The following is a 20,563-nucleotide window of genomic DNA, read 5'->3' on the forward strand; positions in this document are numbered from 1 at the left end:
GTTTCAAGAAACGTAAATGCATAGTATTTGTAATTACAATCTAGAATGAACAAAAAGAAGGTAATCGTGAAGTATATATTTTGATTTAAAATGATGAATGTGGTCTTTTACAATAAAACCATTTGGTTTTATGATATAAATCACAAATCATTACACATATAGTTTTAAAAAAAATAGAACCTAAAATGGCAACTGTAATGGGAAAATCTATTTTTTTGTTTATGCATTGACTAATTTTTCCCGAAAAATAAATATCTTAGTCACACAAACCATACACAAAATGGTTAGTAAAAAAAATTGTAAATCACACGAATTCATGGCATTTTAGGTACTGTGGGCCATGAAACAGCATTTATTGAATTGATAAAACAAACTTTAAAATATCAACAATAGGTATGTCTCAACTCAATTTGAATACATGTAAAAATCAAATTAAAGATGAAAAATAAAATTAAAAATGAAAAATTAAATTAAAAATGAAAAATAAGTAAGGAAACCACCCCCTTAGGGACGAGAATGCATGCTGTAAAACAACTATGCTCAGCTACGATGTTGTTCCTTACTTTACAACCCGAGTTACTGGTGCACTCATAGTAACATCCCTTGCGGCACTACCTACATGCGCAGGTATACTTATAAGCAGGCTACATATTTCTTCTGGAAAGTTCTGTAAACTTCTCAAACATTTTAAGATCTTAATGTAGGTACATAACATATTTAATCTCCAATCCAACCAAATAATAGATCAAACATTTTATCATATTTCATGAAGTAAAAATTATTCGAATATATTATTTTCAGTGCATACAGCATTGAATAACTTAGATCGGTGGTTGTTCTGAAATTTATTTTTTTTGCCTTTCAGACACTAGGCTATATTTAATCCCTTTCACTAATAAGTGGTCGTATAAAAATTGTTTCGATCTAGATTTTAGACCATGTTTAGAATGTTTACAAAGAGTCTAAACTAATTTGACAGTGTATGTATAAGGTAAGTTTAAAATATTATTTTTCATTTAAAAAATATTTTTTTTCAACCCTCTAGCAGCAATAATTTGTCTCAACAGAAATAGTTTCAACCAAAAGTTTTAGATATATTTAAGGAGTTTTGCAATAAATTATTCCGGATTTCATACTATACCTATACTAGAGGAGTTATAATTTTCTTTGTACTAAACCCTTACTATTTCTATCCCTTGGAGTAATAATTGATAGTATCAAGTGATTTGCGCAAGCGTGCGCACGCTACCTAGTCAAAATAAAATGAATATCGTGAATCTGGGTGCTGCTGCCGTTTATTAACATTCTTGGAAAGAACTTGCTACTACTTTAAGATAAATTACATCAATTCGTGCCTTACTTTTATTCATATGTAGTTTAATATGCTAGCCCGCAAAACGAAGACTATGTATTAAACATTGAAGGCGGCAAGTACGTACAGGGATGTAAACAAACGAAAGAAGTAACGAACGATCGAGAACATGCGCACAACAAACTTGTCTATATGTCACGATGTGTCTGCAAACAGATAACCCACGCGTATTTTTTTTTACCATGGACGTCTAAACGTTAACTTTTCGCGCCATCCTTGACAAAAAGTCAAAAGTTGTCCCTCATTTTCCTCTCTTTTTTTACACTGGCAACTAGAGTAGCCAATAACGTATGTCTAATGATAGAATCACAATAAAACGACTGACTTGGAGCTAAGTATGCAATGTGACAGCATTATACAACTATAATGAAAAAAAAGTTTTTTTTTTTACCCAGACAACAAACAAAAATTGTTCTTGCCAGTACATACGCATCAAACATAACAATCAAATTAACATTTACGTTTTTTTTCTTTAGTCCACAAGTTTGAGGGAACTATGATTAATCTAAATTTAATATTAATTCGGAGGGATAGGTATATATATGAAAGTTTGTGCGTTCGTCTTCTGTTTTGTGAAGATAAATATATATATATAGGAAGATATAGATATTTATATATAGACATAGATGTAAAGAGATAGAGAGAGAGGGTGATGTACAGATATATAGAAAGATATAAAGAGATAGAGAAATGGATATATATGTATATATATAGATGTAGAGATTTATAAATATGGAAATAGATTGAGATATAGATAGAAACATAGAAACATAGATATATAGAGAGATTGAGTGATATGGAGAAATGTGTATAGATATTTATGAAAGAGTGATATAAATATGGAAAGTTAGAGGGATATAAAGAGATTTTATGTATACAGATATATATATAGAGATTTATAGAGGAATACATATAGAGAGATAGAGGAATATAGCGATGCTTAGTATACAGAATAATTGAAAGAGGCATACCAACGCATGTCGGGAATCAGCTAGTACATAATAAAAACAAACTTCGTTGCTTTATATTTACTTAACGTCTGTGTCTTTAAAAGTTTTCTGAAAAAACTGCACTTCAAATATGGAAGGCAGAATCGCAAGAAGTGTAAAGTTGGCTGATCCCTGCGCTGGATTTTCGCTTGTTGCTTACATAGTTTACAAACGAGCGTCCTTGCGTTTCTTGCGTATAGTTTAAACCCGCTTGCGTGTGCGGGTATAGCCTGCGTGCACGAGGCATAGGGGGAGCCACATGACATGCGACATTCTGTCCTGCCTCATGCTTGACCAGAGAGGTTAGGGGGGGGGGAGAAATTGTATACATCCATCCCCCACACCGCGACCCGCGGACATCTGTCGCGACCATCCAACAGCGAACCAGCATTGTGTCCCTCGTCTGTTCTGCGGTCGACGCCTGTGCATGCGTACGTCTTGTGTCCCTTTTCCGACGGCGAGCTCTTTTCACGTGTGCCGAAAAAAATAATAGGCGTACATCGGGAAGGGCCACGGACACAGAACAAGTTCGGGCTGCTACTGCAAACCGTGCCGATACACAAGAGCTACACTGTAATTTTATTTCGTAAATGGGACTGAAATGCTCATTTAAAATTGCAGATATTTGTAAGTTTCTAAATTTACGTGAAAACAACTGTATCGCTACAAAATAGTGTTGGCAGCAACACTGGCTTCGGATTCTTACCCGGGAATTTATGCTTTGTGCTGTTCCAGTACCTCCATTAGATAAAGTTATTTGTAAACTGTTCACTGAATAGCTTTCCAGTATTAACTGCGCATATATAATAAGAGTGATATAACAAAATTAATTCAAATTGTTGAATATTCCGTTATCTTTTCCATGGATTAAGGAATTATGCTTGATTAAATATAAATTAAAATATAAACGCTAATCAAAGTATTACCTAGAAAATCGTACTTAATGTATGCAAAAATAACCCTAGAAATGTGTTCTACATAATTACATACAATATCTTTATTGTAGTATTACAAACTATTTATTGGCAACTGGTTTCCAAATGAATCTTTTGTAATAGTACCGGAAATTATTTTTCTGTGCGCAGGACATTTGCTTTTCCAAAGGACAGGACTAGCATGTATTCAAGCATGACGTAATCGTCGTTTGTATTTGATTCGTTTTTTTTTTTTAAATTTTTTATAGGACTCCTGACTGTAATATTTCTTAAGTCAATTTAATGCAACAAAAAACCAATATCTGTGTCTTTCAATAATTTTTACCAACTGCGCGAACGCCAATTTTTCCGGGCTTTATTAACTGGGTGTCCCGTTATCAGATACTTCATTCATCGAGGGTTTCTCTCTGCTAACAGGGCTCCCCATAAACTGTGGACAGAAGAATGCCAAAGTATTTCAACTTTAGCCACGAATTATTTTCCCTGCCTCCAATTCTGGCTTAACGTTATCCGTTCAGTTTTCAGACTATTTAGGACATACCTAAAAGTGTTTAGTTTAACCTCCTGGAGATAACGGTGGTGGTGATTCTTGAAGTGTCACGCTCGTTCGGCTATAAGTGCTTAGGTGACAACAAGTTTATTTATGAGCGGAATCAAACTACGCCAATGCTTAATCCTTGTAGAAATAAAATCAATATGACAGCCATAAGAATATTGATACAAGAGAGTTCTTCCTATACAAATCATTATTTTTATTGACTCCATCAAGGGAATGCTTTAAAGGAGTAGTATTCTAATTTATTTGGTTTCTACAATTTATTCGTTTCAACCCGAATTTTCAAACTATTTCATAATACAGATAACTATCGTTAATTTATTTTGAGGTTTTTATAAATGAAATAAGAGTTTATTTTTATGTTTTTATAAACTTAACCATGATATGTAATAAGAACAATAAATCAAATGTTATAGCCCTACAATTTTAAAAAACAGTTCTTATGTAGTTTTTCGCAAATCTTTGTTTATAGAATTTCATTTACAAATCTAAAATATATGGTTTTCCTTAAATACCAGATATTTCTGTGTTTTGGGAAAAGTAAATTTTTATTAAATATTTTATTGATGTCATAAAAATAATTAGTTTCGCTACAAAACGACGGACGAAGGATTAATAAATTTAAAACTATATTTCTCGCGATTATATGTTCTAAAATTGGGCGAAATAAAAATATTTGAATATTAAAACCATTACGTAAACACTTTTGGAATAAATAAATAATTTTATAAAAACCCAATGACAATTATAGTGATAATTTGTTTAGATTTATTAAAATAAAAATGAAATAAAGAAGCCAAATAATTAGGAATTGTATTTAGAGTGTTAATCGGTGACAGCTGTAATTTGCAAAAACGGTTTTGTCCAAGCTAGTCTTTAAAATACATATTGTAGTTACTTCTTATTTTTATGGTTGGTAGAATAGGTTTTACACTGCGCATTAATTTTTTAGAGAAACCTTTAGAGTTCTTGTGGTATTATAACCCTACTCCCTTGGCTCAGTAAAATATGGGAACGAAATTCTCACCAAATGTAGCTAGTAATGAAGGAAGCTGTGCTAAACATTATAACTAGGGCCATGTATGTTCCGCAAAAAAAATTAACTTATCACTTATTAGACTGCAATACGGTATGCCCGCGCTAGCGATTGTTTCCTTGTAATTGGTAGCCATCTGCAAGAGAAGTCATTGACCTGTTTGCCCAGGACATACACGATGCGTTTACTTCCACACTATGCTGTGATTGGTGTTCTGACATTAGACAAGTACCTGAAATAAACCCAGCCAACCACGAAACACAGACAATGCTACAAAAAGTTTTAACACACGGCTGGTCTGAAAATATTTCAGCAAACAATTCATAGCCCTGTAATTATTACGCTGTCAAGTTTTAAATCGGAAAGATAATGTGTCCACTATAGATCTGGCTAATGAACTATCGCAGGTAAATTGAACTGTTTGAGAGGGCTAGGCTTCGCTACACTTTGGTCGTATTTGCAGCCACGCACTTCAGCCAATACGAAAGTACATACTGAAGTACAGACTGTTATTAACACAAAAACAACCACACGCTGTAAAAAAATATATTTATTTTAACCAAATTTTTAGGAACCTGCAAAATCTGCGTTATTTTTTGTCGACAGACTAAACTCAAAATGGTTGTGCTCTTGTATGTTTTTGGTCATTGGATCCACGAGTTATTTGACACGTGAAAAACCATAATAAAATCTATATGAGAAGAGAAATTAAAATATGGCAGCAACCAATGAACAAATAATTCGTTTTTATGAGGCATAGTGTTGTGGAGTCTAACTTGGTACTAGAAAATAACGCGAATTTTGCAAAATTCTAATATTTGCAGCAGATGGCAGACCATCATATCGCAAAACAATTCCTAGATAAATTACCGTTTTTATCAATACGTCACACACGAATATGTTTGAGGAAGATGAGTAACTGGGGTTTGGATGATATAATATTTGCTAACTCTAAGCGCCATAAAGATATATATCACCTGTGAATAAAAAGGTTTTCTGGTTTAGCATTCCACGAAACACTGTGATGAGTATTTCACCATAATTGTTTGCTCCACTTGCCAGTGACTTAAATAGTTTCCCTTAAGACAAAGGATTTCACATGGAAGAGGAGAGAACAATATGACGCCAACCATCCACGAACATCTTCAGTCCCTTCCGCGTATTCTTCTTGCCAATGAGTTCTATCCGCTTGGGACATGCAAATAACGATATCTCCACCATCTTTTTTTTTCTTAACAGTATTTCGCTCGCTCGCATCACGTCTCTTCTCTGTGACTCAGAAACAACCACGGGCGCCCAACGCCGTGCAGCGCCTCCGCTGGCGCGAACATAACCTCAATTTCTCTCCCGCTTCATTGTCCATTGTTGCCGAGTAGGGTAAGATGGCGGCGGCTCGACGCGCCGCCCGCCCGGTCACGTGACCGACGCTAGCGCCGCGGTGGGAGTGAGCGGGAAACTAAACGATGCCGAACACACACACGCATACGCGCTGGTTTAATTAGCAAGTGGAGCGAGCCTGGCAAGAATATTTTCCGTCCGCGAGGGGGGAAAACTGAAACGGGCAGTTTCGGTTATTCTGATGAGCCCCTTAGCCTGCTAATGAGTGTGTCTGGAACAATATGTTGAGAGGTTTTGTAGGGGAGGGGATGTTCTGCTAAACGAGGAAGCGAAGCTCAGCCGGTGCGGGCTATTCAAAATGAGGTCAGAGGTCAACCGCAGTATTGAGGTCTGGGAGGGCCCTCCCAGCTGCTTCCGAACGGGAGGGGAATGAATAATTCATCGGGCCATGGGGGAATTAAGTGATTCTGCCTGAGCAAAGATGCCCCTCGTAAACGGATGATTGCACGTTCGGTAACCGACTCGTGTATGCATCCGATGATGATGCTTCCCCCCTAGCGCGAATTTTGTCTGTAACGCGGTGTGTGGTAGCCTTTGCGGTAGGGCGTAAGTTATTCCAGATATAAAGACGGGTCTTTAAGTAACACACCACGGCCATAATTTCCTTTTTTTAACTGGCTCTAATGTTTTTTTCTTTATTTTATTCTCCACGTGGGTGTTTTTCAATGACGTGGTAAGACAACATTATCAAATACACCTGCACGCTTCCATAAGCATTACTTTATCCCTTTTTTAAATTAGGTAAGCCACCGATGCCTGAGAAAGGTCTTGCGAAAATTCTAGAACAGAATAATACACATAATTTATTAATATAACGCATAATGTTTCATAAAATATTTGAGATCTCTATACGATGAACAGCTGTGCTGTAAAAAAAATCGGCCGTATATAAAAATGTAATGAATGCTCATCACAATTCCTTTTAATAGCCTTCTACTAAAATTTCTATGTTTAAAAAAAGGTCTTGTAACAATCACAGATGATAGTAAAGTACAACATCAGGAAAGCATTCGAAGATTTTTTTTTACCACACTGTGTTTGTTCTTTAAATACAAAACAAATATCGGTATTCAAAATGAGATTCTAGCCTGCTCAATTAAAAATAATTTTGTGCTAATAATAATGAGGGTTCTTGTTATTTCATATTTAAAATTTCCAAACAACGTTTATTCTATTTATATATATACATACTACATAGGTACATATATGTATACATTGAAGTCTTGTTGTTATTATTATCAATGCAAATGTGATTTTAAATAACTTAGTTTTTAAACTCTCTAAAAAAAACTTAAACATTTTACTAGGTACCTACGTGTTATCAGCATTTCGCCCAATAGAATATGTGTTACTAGAAACCTCATTATTATGAAACATTCTAAAGATAAATTTTCTTTAAAAATTATATTTTAGAACTTTTTTAGTTTTAAACTTCAAACTTTCAAACGATCTTAGTAAACACTAGCCAAAATTTATTTCCTTCAAATACGAAACATTTTAATATGTAGGCCTTCTAAGTACTACTTATAGCTATTAACTTTGGTTGAACTTGGTCCAGTAATACAAGCAGATTTTTTGTTCTAACTACATATTTTATATCAAATAAAATATATAAGTACTACCTATATTTGGTTGCATACAGAACATTTCTTTGCAACATATTTCTGAAGTTTATGAAAACACTTAGGTCTCTATTTTCCTTCATAGCTACATGAAATGTCACAATTTATAATGGTTTCCTTCATTATTATAAAGAAATAAGCAGGATATTAATTTAGTGTATGTGGGGCTAACATTAAAAGAACCTAACATTTAATTTAATGTCAATTTTTTTTGGGATGTAACGTTTTGGTCATACGAAAAAAAAGCATTAATTAAAAATTTTATATGATAAAAATGTATTCATTCGGCGAAATATTGTACAACGATGTTAAAAAATAAAATATCGTGGAAATAAACGATGTATAAATATGTGCTAAAGAGGGATCGAGATAAATAACTTTAAAATATGTAGTCCTCTCCATTTTAATTTATTAATTAAGAATGTGTTCTTGAAATACACTGACAACGCCTATCATATAATTCCTTGCCTGATAATAAGACAAAATGTTTTTTATATAACCCATTCCTTAAAATTAATACCTCAAAAATTAAATGCTACTCAAATAATATTTTTTGTGTACTTTAACAAAAGATTCATTTTTAAAAAAGTGGCCAAGAAATATTTTTTAATACTACAAGAAATATATTTAAACTTTTTACAACACATTACTGTTGTTATTTTTGCAAATATGAAATACTTTTTTCGAGATAATACTGAGTATTTGTTACAAAAATTGGCGCATATTTTTTTTAGTTTCATTCAAGCGTAATTTTTTTAACGAGTCGAATATTCAACAATTTGACATAGTTTTTGTCGTATCATGCTCATCGTGTATGGAATTAATAACGGAACGCTTTTCAGGGAACGGTTTTAAAATGACTTTAACTACTGGAGGTAATGGGACAACACAAAGCATAAATTACCGGGTAATAATTCGAACCCCGTATTATTGCAGCTGTTTTTACGTAAATGTACAAATTTACTGATATCTAAAATTTTATACACGAATAATTCTGTTCCATTAACAAAAAAACACTACTGCGTGATGGAAACAAGGCTGAAAGAAGGTCCGTGCGTGGATCACTACACGGACATCACGTGAAGTCGCGTCTTGTCCAACTGATGGTGTACGCCATACTTGAGGTTCACCCGACGCATTGTGCGAAGTTTAAATGTTTGCATTGTGAATACTGTTTCAAAGGAAGTTATTTTATGGAAATGACTGTTTTAAACGATATCAATCCGGATACATTCGTATAACCAATCACAACGCGAGGTCAAGCACCATTTCCGCAATGTTTTTGGGTTTTGAAACATGATGAAGGTAATGTAGAAAACGACTTCAAATACGTCACAGCATGCTATCTCATGATAACTCCTAACTACGTGTTAATATGTTTTCACATCTGTTACACTGTAAAAAAATTGTACATTTTACAAGGAAAATCCTTGGAAACCCAGTTGCCAACGATATCACTTGTAAAATATTAAGGCCGGCCGGCAATTTTACAAGTGATATCGTTTGCAGAAGAGTTTCCAAGAACTATCCTTGGTTTTTACAGTGTATAAAATGGAGGTTGGCTACAACTTTTTGTACGTAAATTTATATCTTGATTAGATTTAGAATATAAACAAGTACTTCAGAGTCAAAAAAACAAAAGTGGTGTTGCATATGCACTCTCATCAGTTAAGTTGAATTTCGTTCAAGTGTCAGGCACTGAATTTGAACTGACTTGCAAGTAGATCACGCGCAATACACACGAAATGCCAGAGCAACAGTTGCAATTATAACACCCACGAAGCAACTTCCGTTGAAAAAGAGAAAATATTTTCAATTTTTATTTTTACAAGACATTTTAGGCCGATGAAAATCCACGTGCTGCTCATATTTCCGGTTCACAAAAATGTGCTTTGCAGTGTGGTTAGTAACAGATTGGTTTGAAACCACGCTTCCTATAGGTACCTACCACAGATATTGGAGATGTGTACAGCAGTCTGCGCTATGACACTTATCTCAAAATTAATAGTTCTTAAAAATACTACCAGACGCACCAAATTCAGACCAATTTCTCAAATGAAACTTCTTAATTTTAACAATTTTTTTTTTTTTTTTTTTTACGAAAACTGACAACCACATGAAGTTGTTTACAAGAACTCTTAACATTACAAAGTTGGCAAAAGTATACGTAATTCTTCTGAGAAATGATCAATTTGAGGAAATTTATTTGACACATACTATACAAGTAGGGTTCAACGAGACTACCCGAATAATTAGAAGACTTCCTTTTTAACCAACATCATGGTATCTAACTGCAGATTAAGAGTGCATAAGCATACTATGCAAGGAATGTGCTTGAGTACTTAATAGATACATATAGGGTATAGTTGGTGCTCGAAGATTTCGTCGAGATGAACCACGGATACATGGTCATCCGATATGACAAACCTTGGCAATTTTTGTTTAGGACGAAATTAAATCCGTAGTGTATGCGTCGGCTGTTTAGATCTCAGGATCTGGTCCACTCAGCAAATGAGCAATGACTGTAATTTTCTACAGTCAACGTCGCTGCGATGCTATGCCTGTATTGACGCTCGTGGTCGAACCTTCCAAGCAGTTCTCATTTATACACTGTATTTTTTTTTCATCCAACATTTTTGGAAACTCAGTCATCAACGATATCACTTGTAAAACTTCAAGCAAGGCAGAATTTTGTTTCAAATCACAAATGATAATCTTGTATTTTGATGTGGTCATTTTGGCGGGTTTCGGCAACCATCTTGGTTTGGCGTCGTCTGCTGTCGGCCGCCATCTTGTTGTAAATTAATTAAGTAATACTTATAAAAAATTCGAGCTAGTCATCAGTACTCGCCAGTGATGTGTTAACATCGAAACTCGGTTACGAGTAAATTCATGTGTTATCGTGTTGTAAATACACTCATAATACGACATTCGGGCACGGAATTCAAAGTACAATTCTTTTAAAATAACTCAGAGCGTGATAAATATACGCAAATCGTTTTTTCAACCGCATATTTTGTCTAGAAACACACGTAGATTCCGCATCCGCCGCTAGAATCCGCTGCCGGTTCAGTTACGTCTACTATTAAATAATTTGAAAAGCAGACATAAAGTTTTAAACTTTATATAGAAACGGTTTCGATACAAGCGAAAAAGACTTGAAAAATACTAATAACTTGCTTTGTACCTTTTACAGGAATTATATTAAAATACTGCTTATCTTGTTAAAATTCACTGAACAGATAATACTATAAAGTTCCCCTTTGACTTTGTGAACTTTGTTTAGTGCATTCCGCCACAGATGGCAGCACCGTGGCTGTTACACATTTCCGTTCCTTGACTTACGTCGCACTCACGAAATTACTCCCACCAAATGCTAAGATGTTACACATCAAACTTTCAGAAGAAGAATAATAATGTTAACCATTGCAAAATGGTGTGTTTTGCAGCAAGAAAAGTTATTTCACACGTTAAGGTTTAGAGGTAGAGAGAGAGAGAGATAGACCTTAGCCAATTGGCGAAACAAAGAGTTAAGAAAAAATGATGATAAAATATGTATGGTTTCAAAGCATGCTGCAAGCCTTAAGGAAGCTATAGTACTAGTTTAATGCGAAAATCAGCTTTATCACGTTTGTGCTTTGTGACGAGATGCTACTGCTTCAACCTGCCGCGAGGTGCCGGTAACTACAAGTTTGTACAATAGTTTATTTTGTGGCGTTACAAGCATTGTTCTTGTAATTATTCAAGCAAATGATATTACAAGACCACCTATAGTTGTTTTACGTAGGCTGGTGAAAGAACAAAAAAAATCCTGGTCATTTTTCATTTTTTTATGTAGTGCATAGCATATCGGTTGTAGTGTATACGTGTTGTCTACTTGCAATTCAAATTTAGCTTTTGACAATTAAGCGTTTTGCGAGAACTGCATGTTCCGACAAGATTCGCTTTCACTGTAACTTTTTTTTTAAAATAGTACAGAAATATTCATGCGAAATTACATATATTTGTATATTTGTACATTTACTGGAAAACTACTGAATGACTACAAAATAGTGTTCGCTGTAATACTGTGTACGGATACTTACCCGGGTATTATGTTGCCCCAGTACATTCAATAGTTACTTTTAAACCGTTTCCTGAATAGCTTTCCAGTATAAACGGCGCACATTAATAAGCACAGTTATTCAAAATAAAGCCAAATTTATGAATATTCGATTATATTTGCCATGGTTAAAAAAAATGCTTTCCATTAAAATATAAAATTATGCACCAAATTTCGTACGTATTACCTCGAAAAAGTATTTTATATATGCAAAAATAACCGCAGCCAAATGTTGTACAAATTTACAATATCTTCTTGTTATCAAAGGAATCTTTTGTAAAAGTACAACAATTTATTTTACTGTGCTGTTAATGCCAATGTGCTTTCTTGAAGTATTCTCTTGAGCATAGATTACAGCTTAGTGTTATTTAATTACGTGTAATAAAATGGTACTAAACACCATTTTATTGCTGCAAAGGGTTTTATGGTCAATTATTATTCCACCGGTACAGTGTACCTGTTATATATATATATATATATATATATATATATATATATATATATATATATATATATATAAACTTGTTAATATCTTGCTAAGCTAAAATGTATGGTTTCTACATATGTTTATGTATAAAAAGGTTTTGTAAAATATGAATTTTATGGGTGCTCAGTTTCTTAAGTTTTTTTTAAGGGAAAAAGTTGTGGAAAAAAGTCCTATAATTTTCTGTTTAAAGTTTCACCTTACAGACCAAATCTGTGATGTTTGAAAACAATCAGTGTATACTTCTTCAACTGTGTCTTCTTCCAATGAGAATTTTTTTTTTATCAAAATCAACTGCACTTAATTTTGGAATGTCTGTAAAAATAACCAAAAAAAATTTATTATTTATATTTTTTTACTCGATCCGCACTAGCAAATCATAAAACCAGACAGCATTTTTTTTTCCTGTACGTCACGAAAAGTTTTTATTTTTATTTTTTTTTTGATGTTCCATTTGCGAAGTAAAATTTGCGAAATGCTACTAAAAAAAAAATTATGTCCGAACGTGATCTGTCGGAAGGTATACTTAGCAGGAACGCTCGCATTGCACCCCTTTGCCAACTGTCAGGGTGGGGGAAACGCGAAGTTGATTTAACCCCTACCCTCCTCCCTCTCCAACCCAATAAAACCGAACCTTTTTTGCTCCATCAAACCCCTCGTGACCCCCGGGCGAGTTTGGGGGGGGGGGGGGGGGATGCGGGGAGGGTGAGCGAGCCATTTGTTTCGGCGTCCGGAGAAGTCCGGCGGGCCGCGCGGGGGCAAATCGACGCTCATGCATATGCGCGGTGCCCTTCACCCCTCCCCACTTGTTCCCGGAGGAGGGGATGGGCCGTGATGGGGGAGGGGGGAGTGAAGGTGAACGAAAGTTTTATGCGATAATTATCGGGTGGCAAGCCGTGAAATATGGCGTCGGGCGGGTGATTACGGGCTCCTGGGATGGCCCGCTATCTCTGGGACCACATCGACCATACCTGCCGGTTCTCCCCCCCCCCTTCTCCCCTTGCCGGACCCCTTCCATTTGCCCAACACACATCCTCCCCCCTTCCCTTACACGGCTTCACAACTCGTCTCCTTCGGAGACTCTCGACAACACCCCCTCCCTTTTTCACGTGGCATAAATTATGAGCTAATTAAATCTCGATAGCCAACTCGTTTTACAAGTTCTTCCTCTCCTTTTTTTCTTCTTCTCTCTCTCTCGTTGCGAGCTCTGTTGGTGAACGCCACCGGATTTCACGATGAGCCTTGCTTCGTCGACTCGGTTTTTTGGAAGCCTCTGTAGGTTTTTTTTTCTCTCTATTTTTTTTTTTTTCGTGTCTTATTCGGATTCGTGGCCTGTAACTACAGGTAGTTTATCCTCGTAGCTACGCACCCGGTAACATCCGAACACGCTAAGAATAAATAAACTTTAAAACGAACGAGCACATTTCATATTTACAACCACACTACCTGGGTTACTATAGATTCAGATATGGCACCATGAAAGTTTTTTTATGTCATCTGCGTCTTGTAATTTTTAACGTAAAATACTTTCAGAAATTTTTAAACCACCCACTGCTTATATTGAGTTAACTGAACAATCGTAGTTATTTATAATAAAGGAGTAAAATAAAAACATTTTTTTTTTAAAGAAATATGCTGTTGTATAAAAAAAATACTGAGTCTTGCGATAGTGGCACTTCATTGGAAACATAAAAATTTCTTCCACCTATAAAGTAGATAATTTTTTAGTATGCGTTGAACGAAAGTGCATATTTACGTAAATGCAAATCATCACGTAAGTATTAAAAAAAATCCATATTTCTTCATAACTTCATACGTTGCCTTGGACAATTTACACCTTTTTAAATGAAATAACAGATATAAATCATAGATTTCCGCTTGGCGAAAAAAATATTCTGTCAAGTTAAAAAATGGTGTGTAATAAGTGCAAATAAATGAATAAATTCCGACTGGAACTATCGAGAATACCGCAACGTGTAAAGTTTACTTTATTTGTGACCTTGGGTGGACGCAGATGATAAATCGCACGTGTGTTGTAACAAGTGATCTTTGGAGGCTATATGACGAATGGGTACGTTTGCACTTAGAGATACCAGCTGAATCAAGAAATGGTGGCAAATTTATTAATTTTTTGTAATATACGTTGAGATGCCAGTATCTATGCTAACACAAAAGCTCAATTAAACAGTTTTTTATACAAATATCAAAACAGCATTTAATTTTCTATGAGGATAACTGACACCAACAATATGCCATTTAAAAACCAATATTTATTAAATAATATTTATAACGGATAACTGAAGGGCAGTACTTAAACTCAAGAAAAAATATGTTCCTGGAAGTTTTACTATTATGATTTGATGATAATCTAAAATGTATTACGTTTTGATTTTCCGGTTTGCCGTTGCAGAAAACTTGGCAGATAAGACTGCCTATTAAATTTCGTTCTCGTAAGTGGTTTTAAACTTGGGCAAATAAAACATTTGATTGCTCCATACGAAATAAAAAATTTCCAGTTGTAAAATATACATTGTACTTTATACGAAGTAATTGGCATTTTATGTGGCTCCGTGTAGGCTAATAAAATTAATTTAAGTTTGTAACAGACTAAAAAAAAAGTTGAAATAATATTTTCGTACTTAATTAGATTTTTAATTTAATTTTGCTTGTTATAATCATGCTTCGTATTAAAATGCTTATTAAACCTTAATTTGTAAGAGTAAATTTAAATATATCGTATTTACAAACTGATTTTACTAACAAGTAGGCTACCAATGCTATTCAAAAAGATTTTAAAAAAACATAAAAAACTTTAAAATAGAAAGACGAGCCATGTATAAATCCCACATTGCCAGATTCTACGGTTCAACAATTCAAATGAAATGCTAAAATAGGAGATGAATAAATGTAAGGTTTTTTAAAGGTCAGGACTAGGAAAGTTACGAGCCGCTTAGTAAAACCATACAACTGCATTGGAATAACAAAGATCCAAAAATTTATATATTTTAAGATGGATGCTGTATAGGCGTAAAGCTAGAGCGAGATAAAATTAAAATAATTTGTTTCCAAGATGGCGGGACTCACCGAGAAGTTTGGTGCCGCAGCCTTGCTTTGACAGTTTCGTGGAATCAAAGATGGCGACCATCCAAATGGAATGATAGAGCAAGAGAAAATTGAAATACTGGTTTCCAATATGGCAAAACTCCTCGAGCAGCTTTGTTACTATGCCCTGCTGTGAAAGTACGTACCAGACACGAAATTTTGCGAATTCAAACATGGCTACCATTTAAATGGAATGATAGAGCAAGAAAAAAAATGGAATTATTTGTTTATAAGATAACGAAACTCACCGATCAACTTAGTTGCGGCACCCTGCTGCGACAGGCACATAAAATACCCGATATTTCGTGAATTCAAAGATGGCGACTGTCCAAATGGAATGATAGAGCAAGAAAAAATTGAAATATTTCTTTTCAAGATGGCGAAACTCACCGAGAAACTGCTAACGACGCCCTGCTGCGACAGGCACACAAAATACCCGAGATTTCGTGAATTCAAAGATGGCGACTGTCCAAATGGAGTGATAGAGCAAGAAAAATTTGTATATTTGTTTCCAAGATGGTGGAACCTACCGAGCAGCTGGTGACAGCGCCCTGCTGCGACAGTTTCGTGAATTCAAAGATGGCGACCGTCCAAATGGAATGATAGAGCAAGAAAAAATTTAATATTTGTTTTCAAGATGGTGGAACCTACTGAGCAGCTGGTGACAGCGCCCTGCTGCGACAGCTTCGTGAATTCAAAGATGGCGACCATCCAAATGGAATGATAGAGCAAGAAAAATTTGAATAGGCCTATTTGTTTCCAAGATGGTGGAACCTACCGATCAGCTGGTGACAGCGCCCTGCTGCGACAGTTTCGTGAATTCAAAGATGGCGACCGTCCAAATGGAATGATAGTGCAAGAAAAATTTGAATATTTTTTTTTTTTTTAAGATGGTGGAACCTACCGAGCAGCTGGTGACAGCGCCCTGCTGCGACAGTTTCGTGAATTCAAAGATGGCGACCGTCCAAATGGAATGATAGAGCAAGAAAAATTTGAATATTTGTTTCCAAGATGGTGGAACCTACCGAGCAGCTGGTGACAGCGCCCTGCTGTGACAGTTATGTAAATTCAAAGATGGCGACCGTCCACATGGAACAGTAGAGCAAGAGGAAATGGAAACACAGGTCTCCAAGATGGCGGGACTCACCGAGCAGCTTGGTTACTGTGCCCTGTTGTGAAAGTACATACCAGACACGAAGTTTCGTTAGTTTAAAGATGGCGACCATCCAAATGGAATGATAAGAGCATGAGGTAATTGAAATATATGTTTCCAAGATGGCGGGACTCACCGAGCAGCTTGGTGACGGCGCCCTGCTGCGACAGCACGTGCTGCGCCAGGTCGTAGTGGCGCAGGCCGAAGCGCGACAGCTCCAGCAGCCTCTGCTGCGAGGCGAGCTGGGCGGCGAGCGGGTGGCCGGCGGCGGCGGCGGCGTACAGCTCGCGCAGGGCGGAGGGCGGCGGCAGTGCGGCGGCGGCGGGGGCGGCGGGGGCCGAGCTGGGCGCCGGCACCGCTGGGAACACGACCACACCGCGACGTGACGCTCGTCCGTGCGGCTGGCTTACACTCCAACGTCTTGCACTTCAATAGTAGATCGCAGGTACATTGTCTTTAAAAATATTTTCTTAAATGTGATATTAGTAAATAGTTTATTTATTTTTTTCTATCTATAATTAACGAAAAATATGAAACTTTACAAAAACTAAATAAACCTAATGTTTTATTTTATAAACGTTATGTGAACAAAATTGTTTTTTAATAACATAATTTTAATATAAAAAATAATCAATGATGGTAAAAGCTCATTAGGCTTTGATATTTTGAAACCTACAACCTCTTAAAAATAAATATAAAAAGCGAATAATTATATGTAATGCAGTATTTTCTAAATATTTTTTTAATACTAATACAGTATCAATAACATGAATGTTTTTTATGATCATATAAAATAAAGATAAAAAAGTAACTGAATTTTTAACAAAATATCCAGAATATGGTTTTTTATGTTTGTACAGGATTATTTGTGAATTTGATATTTATATGTTAAATTAAAATACTTGGAAATCATTCCTCCAGAAGCCTGCTCTTAAATTCATTACTAAAAAGATTTGTCAAATATTATTAATTTAATCACTTAATTTTTTATTGGAATTCTCAAATATCATAGCGATTCTAATACCAACATAATTGATTTACATTTATTATGTGTAGGATTCATGCGTATCCACTATGAAAATACCTAAAGAAGACATAGTACAATAATGTTATCAGTGTTTAGTGATTAACCCGAAGATAGTATGTCTACACTGATGTAATTAAACGAAATAAATAGGATTTTTAAGTTTCTGCATCAATATTAAATTTAAAATATTATTAATACTCTACTTGTAAACAATCTTTGCAAAATTAGCTACACTATATTTACAACTTTGACCCAAACATTTAATTCAACTCCACATAAAATTGATAGTACGCTACACATTTAGGAAAGTTTTTAACAGTGTTCAATTAAAAAATGAATTCATACTTAATGTGGAAACTGTTTCGTTAAGAAACGTATCATAATAGGATTTGAAAAGGCATGTTAAAAATAATTTATGTAAAGAAATTATAATCAATGAAACCAATATCTATTTTTTTTGACGTTTCAGCAGGGCTTGTCAATTTTCATATTATAATTCAAACTTTTATTCATCAGTGTTTAATGTGCTACCTAATGTAGCTCACATTGTCCATTCGAATGACTGAAACTACCAGTAACTGCGCACATTTACATCTGCCGAAATGTTCCCACGTACTTGAAAATTTCTTTTTTATCGTGGTAAATCACGCCACTCCTATTCGGCACAAATAACGTACTGGGCATGCACAAATCACATTTGTCATCGAAGCGGGCGCTTTATCGGCTCTTTCATCGCGGGGGTATTTCTCTTCGATTTCCGAACACCATAAATTAAAAAAAAAAAAAAAAAAACCTTGGTGTAGTGGATGGGAAACACAGCTCGCTGACTTCTCGGTTTTCCCTTCCCCCTTCCTTTTTTTTTTTTTTTTAATTTTAGCCCGTAGCAGGACAGGATGTGGGTCATTAGTGGTAAGAGTTGCTCGGATTGTTTTTCGCTGCTCGTGACGAGCGAATATATTTTCCGCGACGCGTAATTACATCTTGTCGCGCCGGCAGCCATTTTCGAACCGCAACGTAGCCTGCATCAAAATTCCCACGGAACGGTGAACTAAAGTTATCTCTTGTCTATAATTTTCTTCGTAAATAGATGCAGTCCCTAACGCTGCCGGGCTTTACACATCAGTGGATAATTTTTAACACTACTGACACCCACCTTGATGCTGATTTTAGGAAATCCCTGTGTTCAGTTATGTAGCATGTAATATAAAGAACATCCCTGCCGATTTTCATGTATGTAGGACATCAACTTGAAAGACGGGAAATTTTAAATTTTATCGCCCCTGTAACCGGCTTTTGTAGCTGATAAAGATCTGGAAGTGGGAAAAGCAATTAAAACGTCGCTAGGAGACGCACAATGCATCAACAATGCAAAAGAGATTGCCATGGAGACGAAGAAACCACCAACAATGCAATAGCATTGGAAAATAGAAATATTTTGATCTTTAACGCACCCGCAACCCTTCTTGGGAGCTTATTTAAGTAAAATCCCTTCTTAGCGGAAGTCTACGTAGCAAAAGGAATACACGTGCCAAATTTATAGTCTGTAGGTCTTAAAGTTCCGAAGAACTCGTGATGAGTGAGTCATTGAGTGGTATTTCACTTCATAAAATTTTACCACTCCTTTTCACCCCTTTAGGGATGTAATTTCAAAAACATTTCTCCTCAATGCACACCCCCTCCTCCTTTCTATAAATAAATATATTCTTCAAAATTCAAGTCTTTAGGTTCACCTGTTTAGGTTGTGCGTTGCTTGTCAGTCAGTCAGTCAGTCAGTCAGGGATAGATTTTTACTAAATGATATTTCGTGATTTTGCGTATGATATTTGATGAATTAATAAAAAAAAACATATTTAAATGTTTATATTATTTTTAGTATAAAAATAAGCCCAATTTAATTTGAAAGGGGAATTTTTATGTAAGTCCTAGAATGTAAGTACCTCAAGCACGAATTCGTGTGGTAGGCCTATACAGTTTTATATTAACCGTTTATGTGTAGACTTCTTAAATTTCTTATTTTTAATATATATCTTTAATAAAAAAATTAAAATTAAGTTTTCCCAAAATCTTAAACACCTGAAAAAGCTTGTTAACAATTAAATGTGGTTATATTATGAATTTATTTGAAATCGTGAGCATTGAGAGAAATTCTGGCAACACAACAACAGCACACACAGACTATGAATATGCTTGATGACGGGAACAGAACTCAGTTCCCGAAACTTCGCAACTGGTTTGTCTAAGCAAAACTAGTGTGTTCGTTTCTGCTGTCATTGTTGGTATTGCCAGAATATATATCTTATTTTAATATTATCGCTGGGTTCATCTATGCGTCGCTGGTTTGTCGTTGTGTTGTCCATGTTATCTGTTTATCATCACCGATGAGTTCCTCTTGTTTGTCGCTTTGTTGTCTAAGATTGTTTTTTTTTTTGCCTGCTTTTACTGTTCTTGTTACAACTGTCTCGTCGAATTACAGCCCCACTGCGTTCGTCTGTGCTGTGGTATTGTTCTGACCAATTCTTTACACGGAATTCTCTGTTTTGCCTGCACATTTAACACTTGACTTCCATTGATTTTTGGCTTGTTTCCTGTGTGTTTGGGTATTCATTTTCCTCTGTCCAATGTTCAGGTTATTTTCCTATGATATACAGTGAGTAGTATATGAATGGGCGTCCGGGCCCTGGCTTCTGGTTGTGGAGATGGCGGGTGTCACAGTAATAAATGATTACTGCACTCTAGCGGATAAGAATTAAACTAACATGGTGTCAGCGCACTCTCGCCGACGATACA

At 35.5% G+C, this 20,563-nt stretch overlaps 1 protein-coding gene across 1 annotated transcript in view; it reads right to left on the reverse strand.

Annotated features, from left to right (window-relative positions):
- Positions 1-18,776, reverse strand: part of LOC134532270 (paired box protein Pax-6-like) — a 112,749-nt gene extending 93,973 nt beyond the window's left edge. The window contains exons 1-2 of the mRNA XM_063368689.1: positions 18,755-18,776; positions 16,886-17,107 (exon numbers count right to left, since the gene is read on the reverse strand). Coding sequence (XP_063224759.1) covers positions 16,886-17,107; positions 18,755-18,776 — 244 coding nt within the window. The remainder of the gene's footprint in view (positions 1-16,885; positions 17,108-18,754) is intronic.
- Between the last annotated feature and the right edge of the window lie 1,787 nt (positions 18,777-20,563).

The sequence above is a fragment of the Bacillus rossius genome, chromosome 5 (genome assembly GCF_032445375.1).
Source record: "Bacillus rossius redtenbacheri isolate Brsri chromosome 5, Brsri_v3, whole genome shotgun sequence".
NCBI lineage: Eukaryota > Metazoa > Arthropoda > Insecta > Phasmatodea > Bacillidae > Bacillus > Bacillus rossius.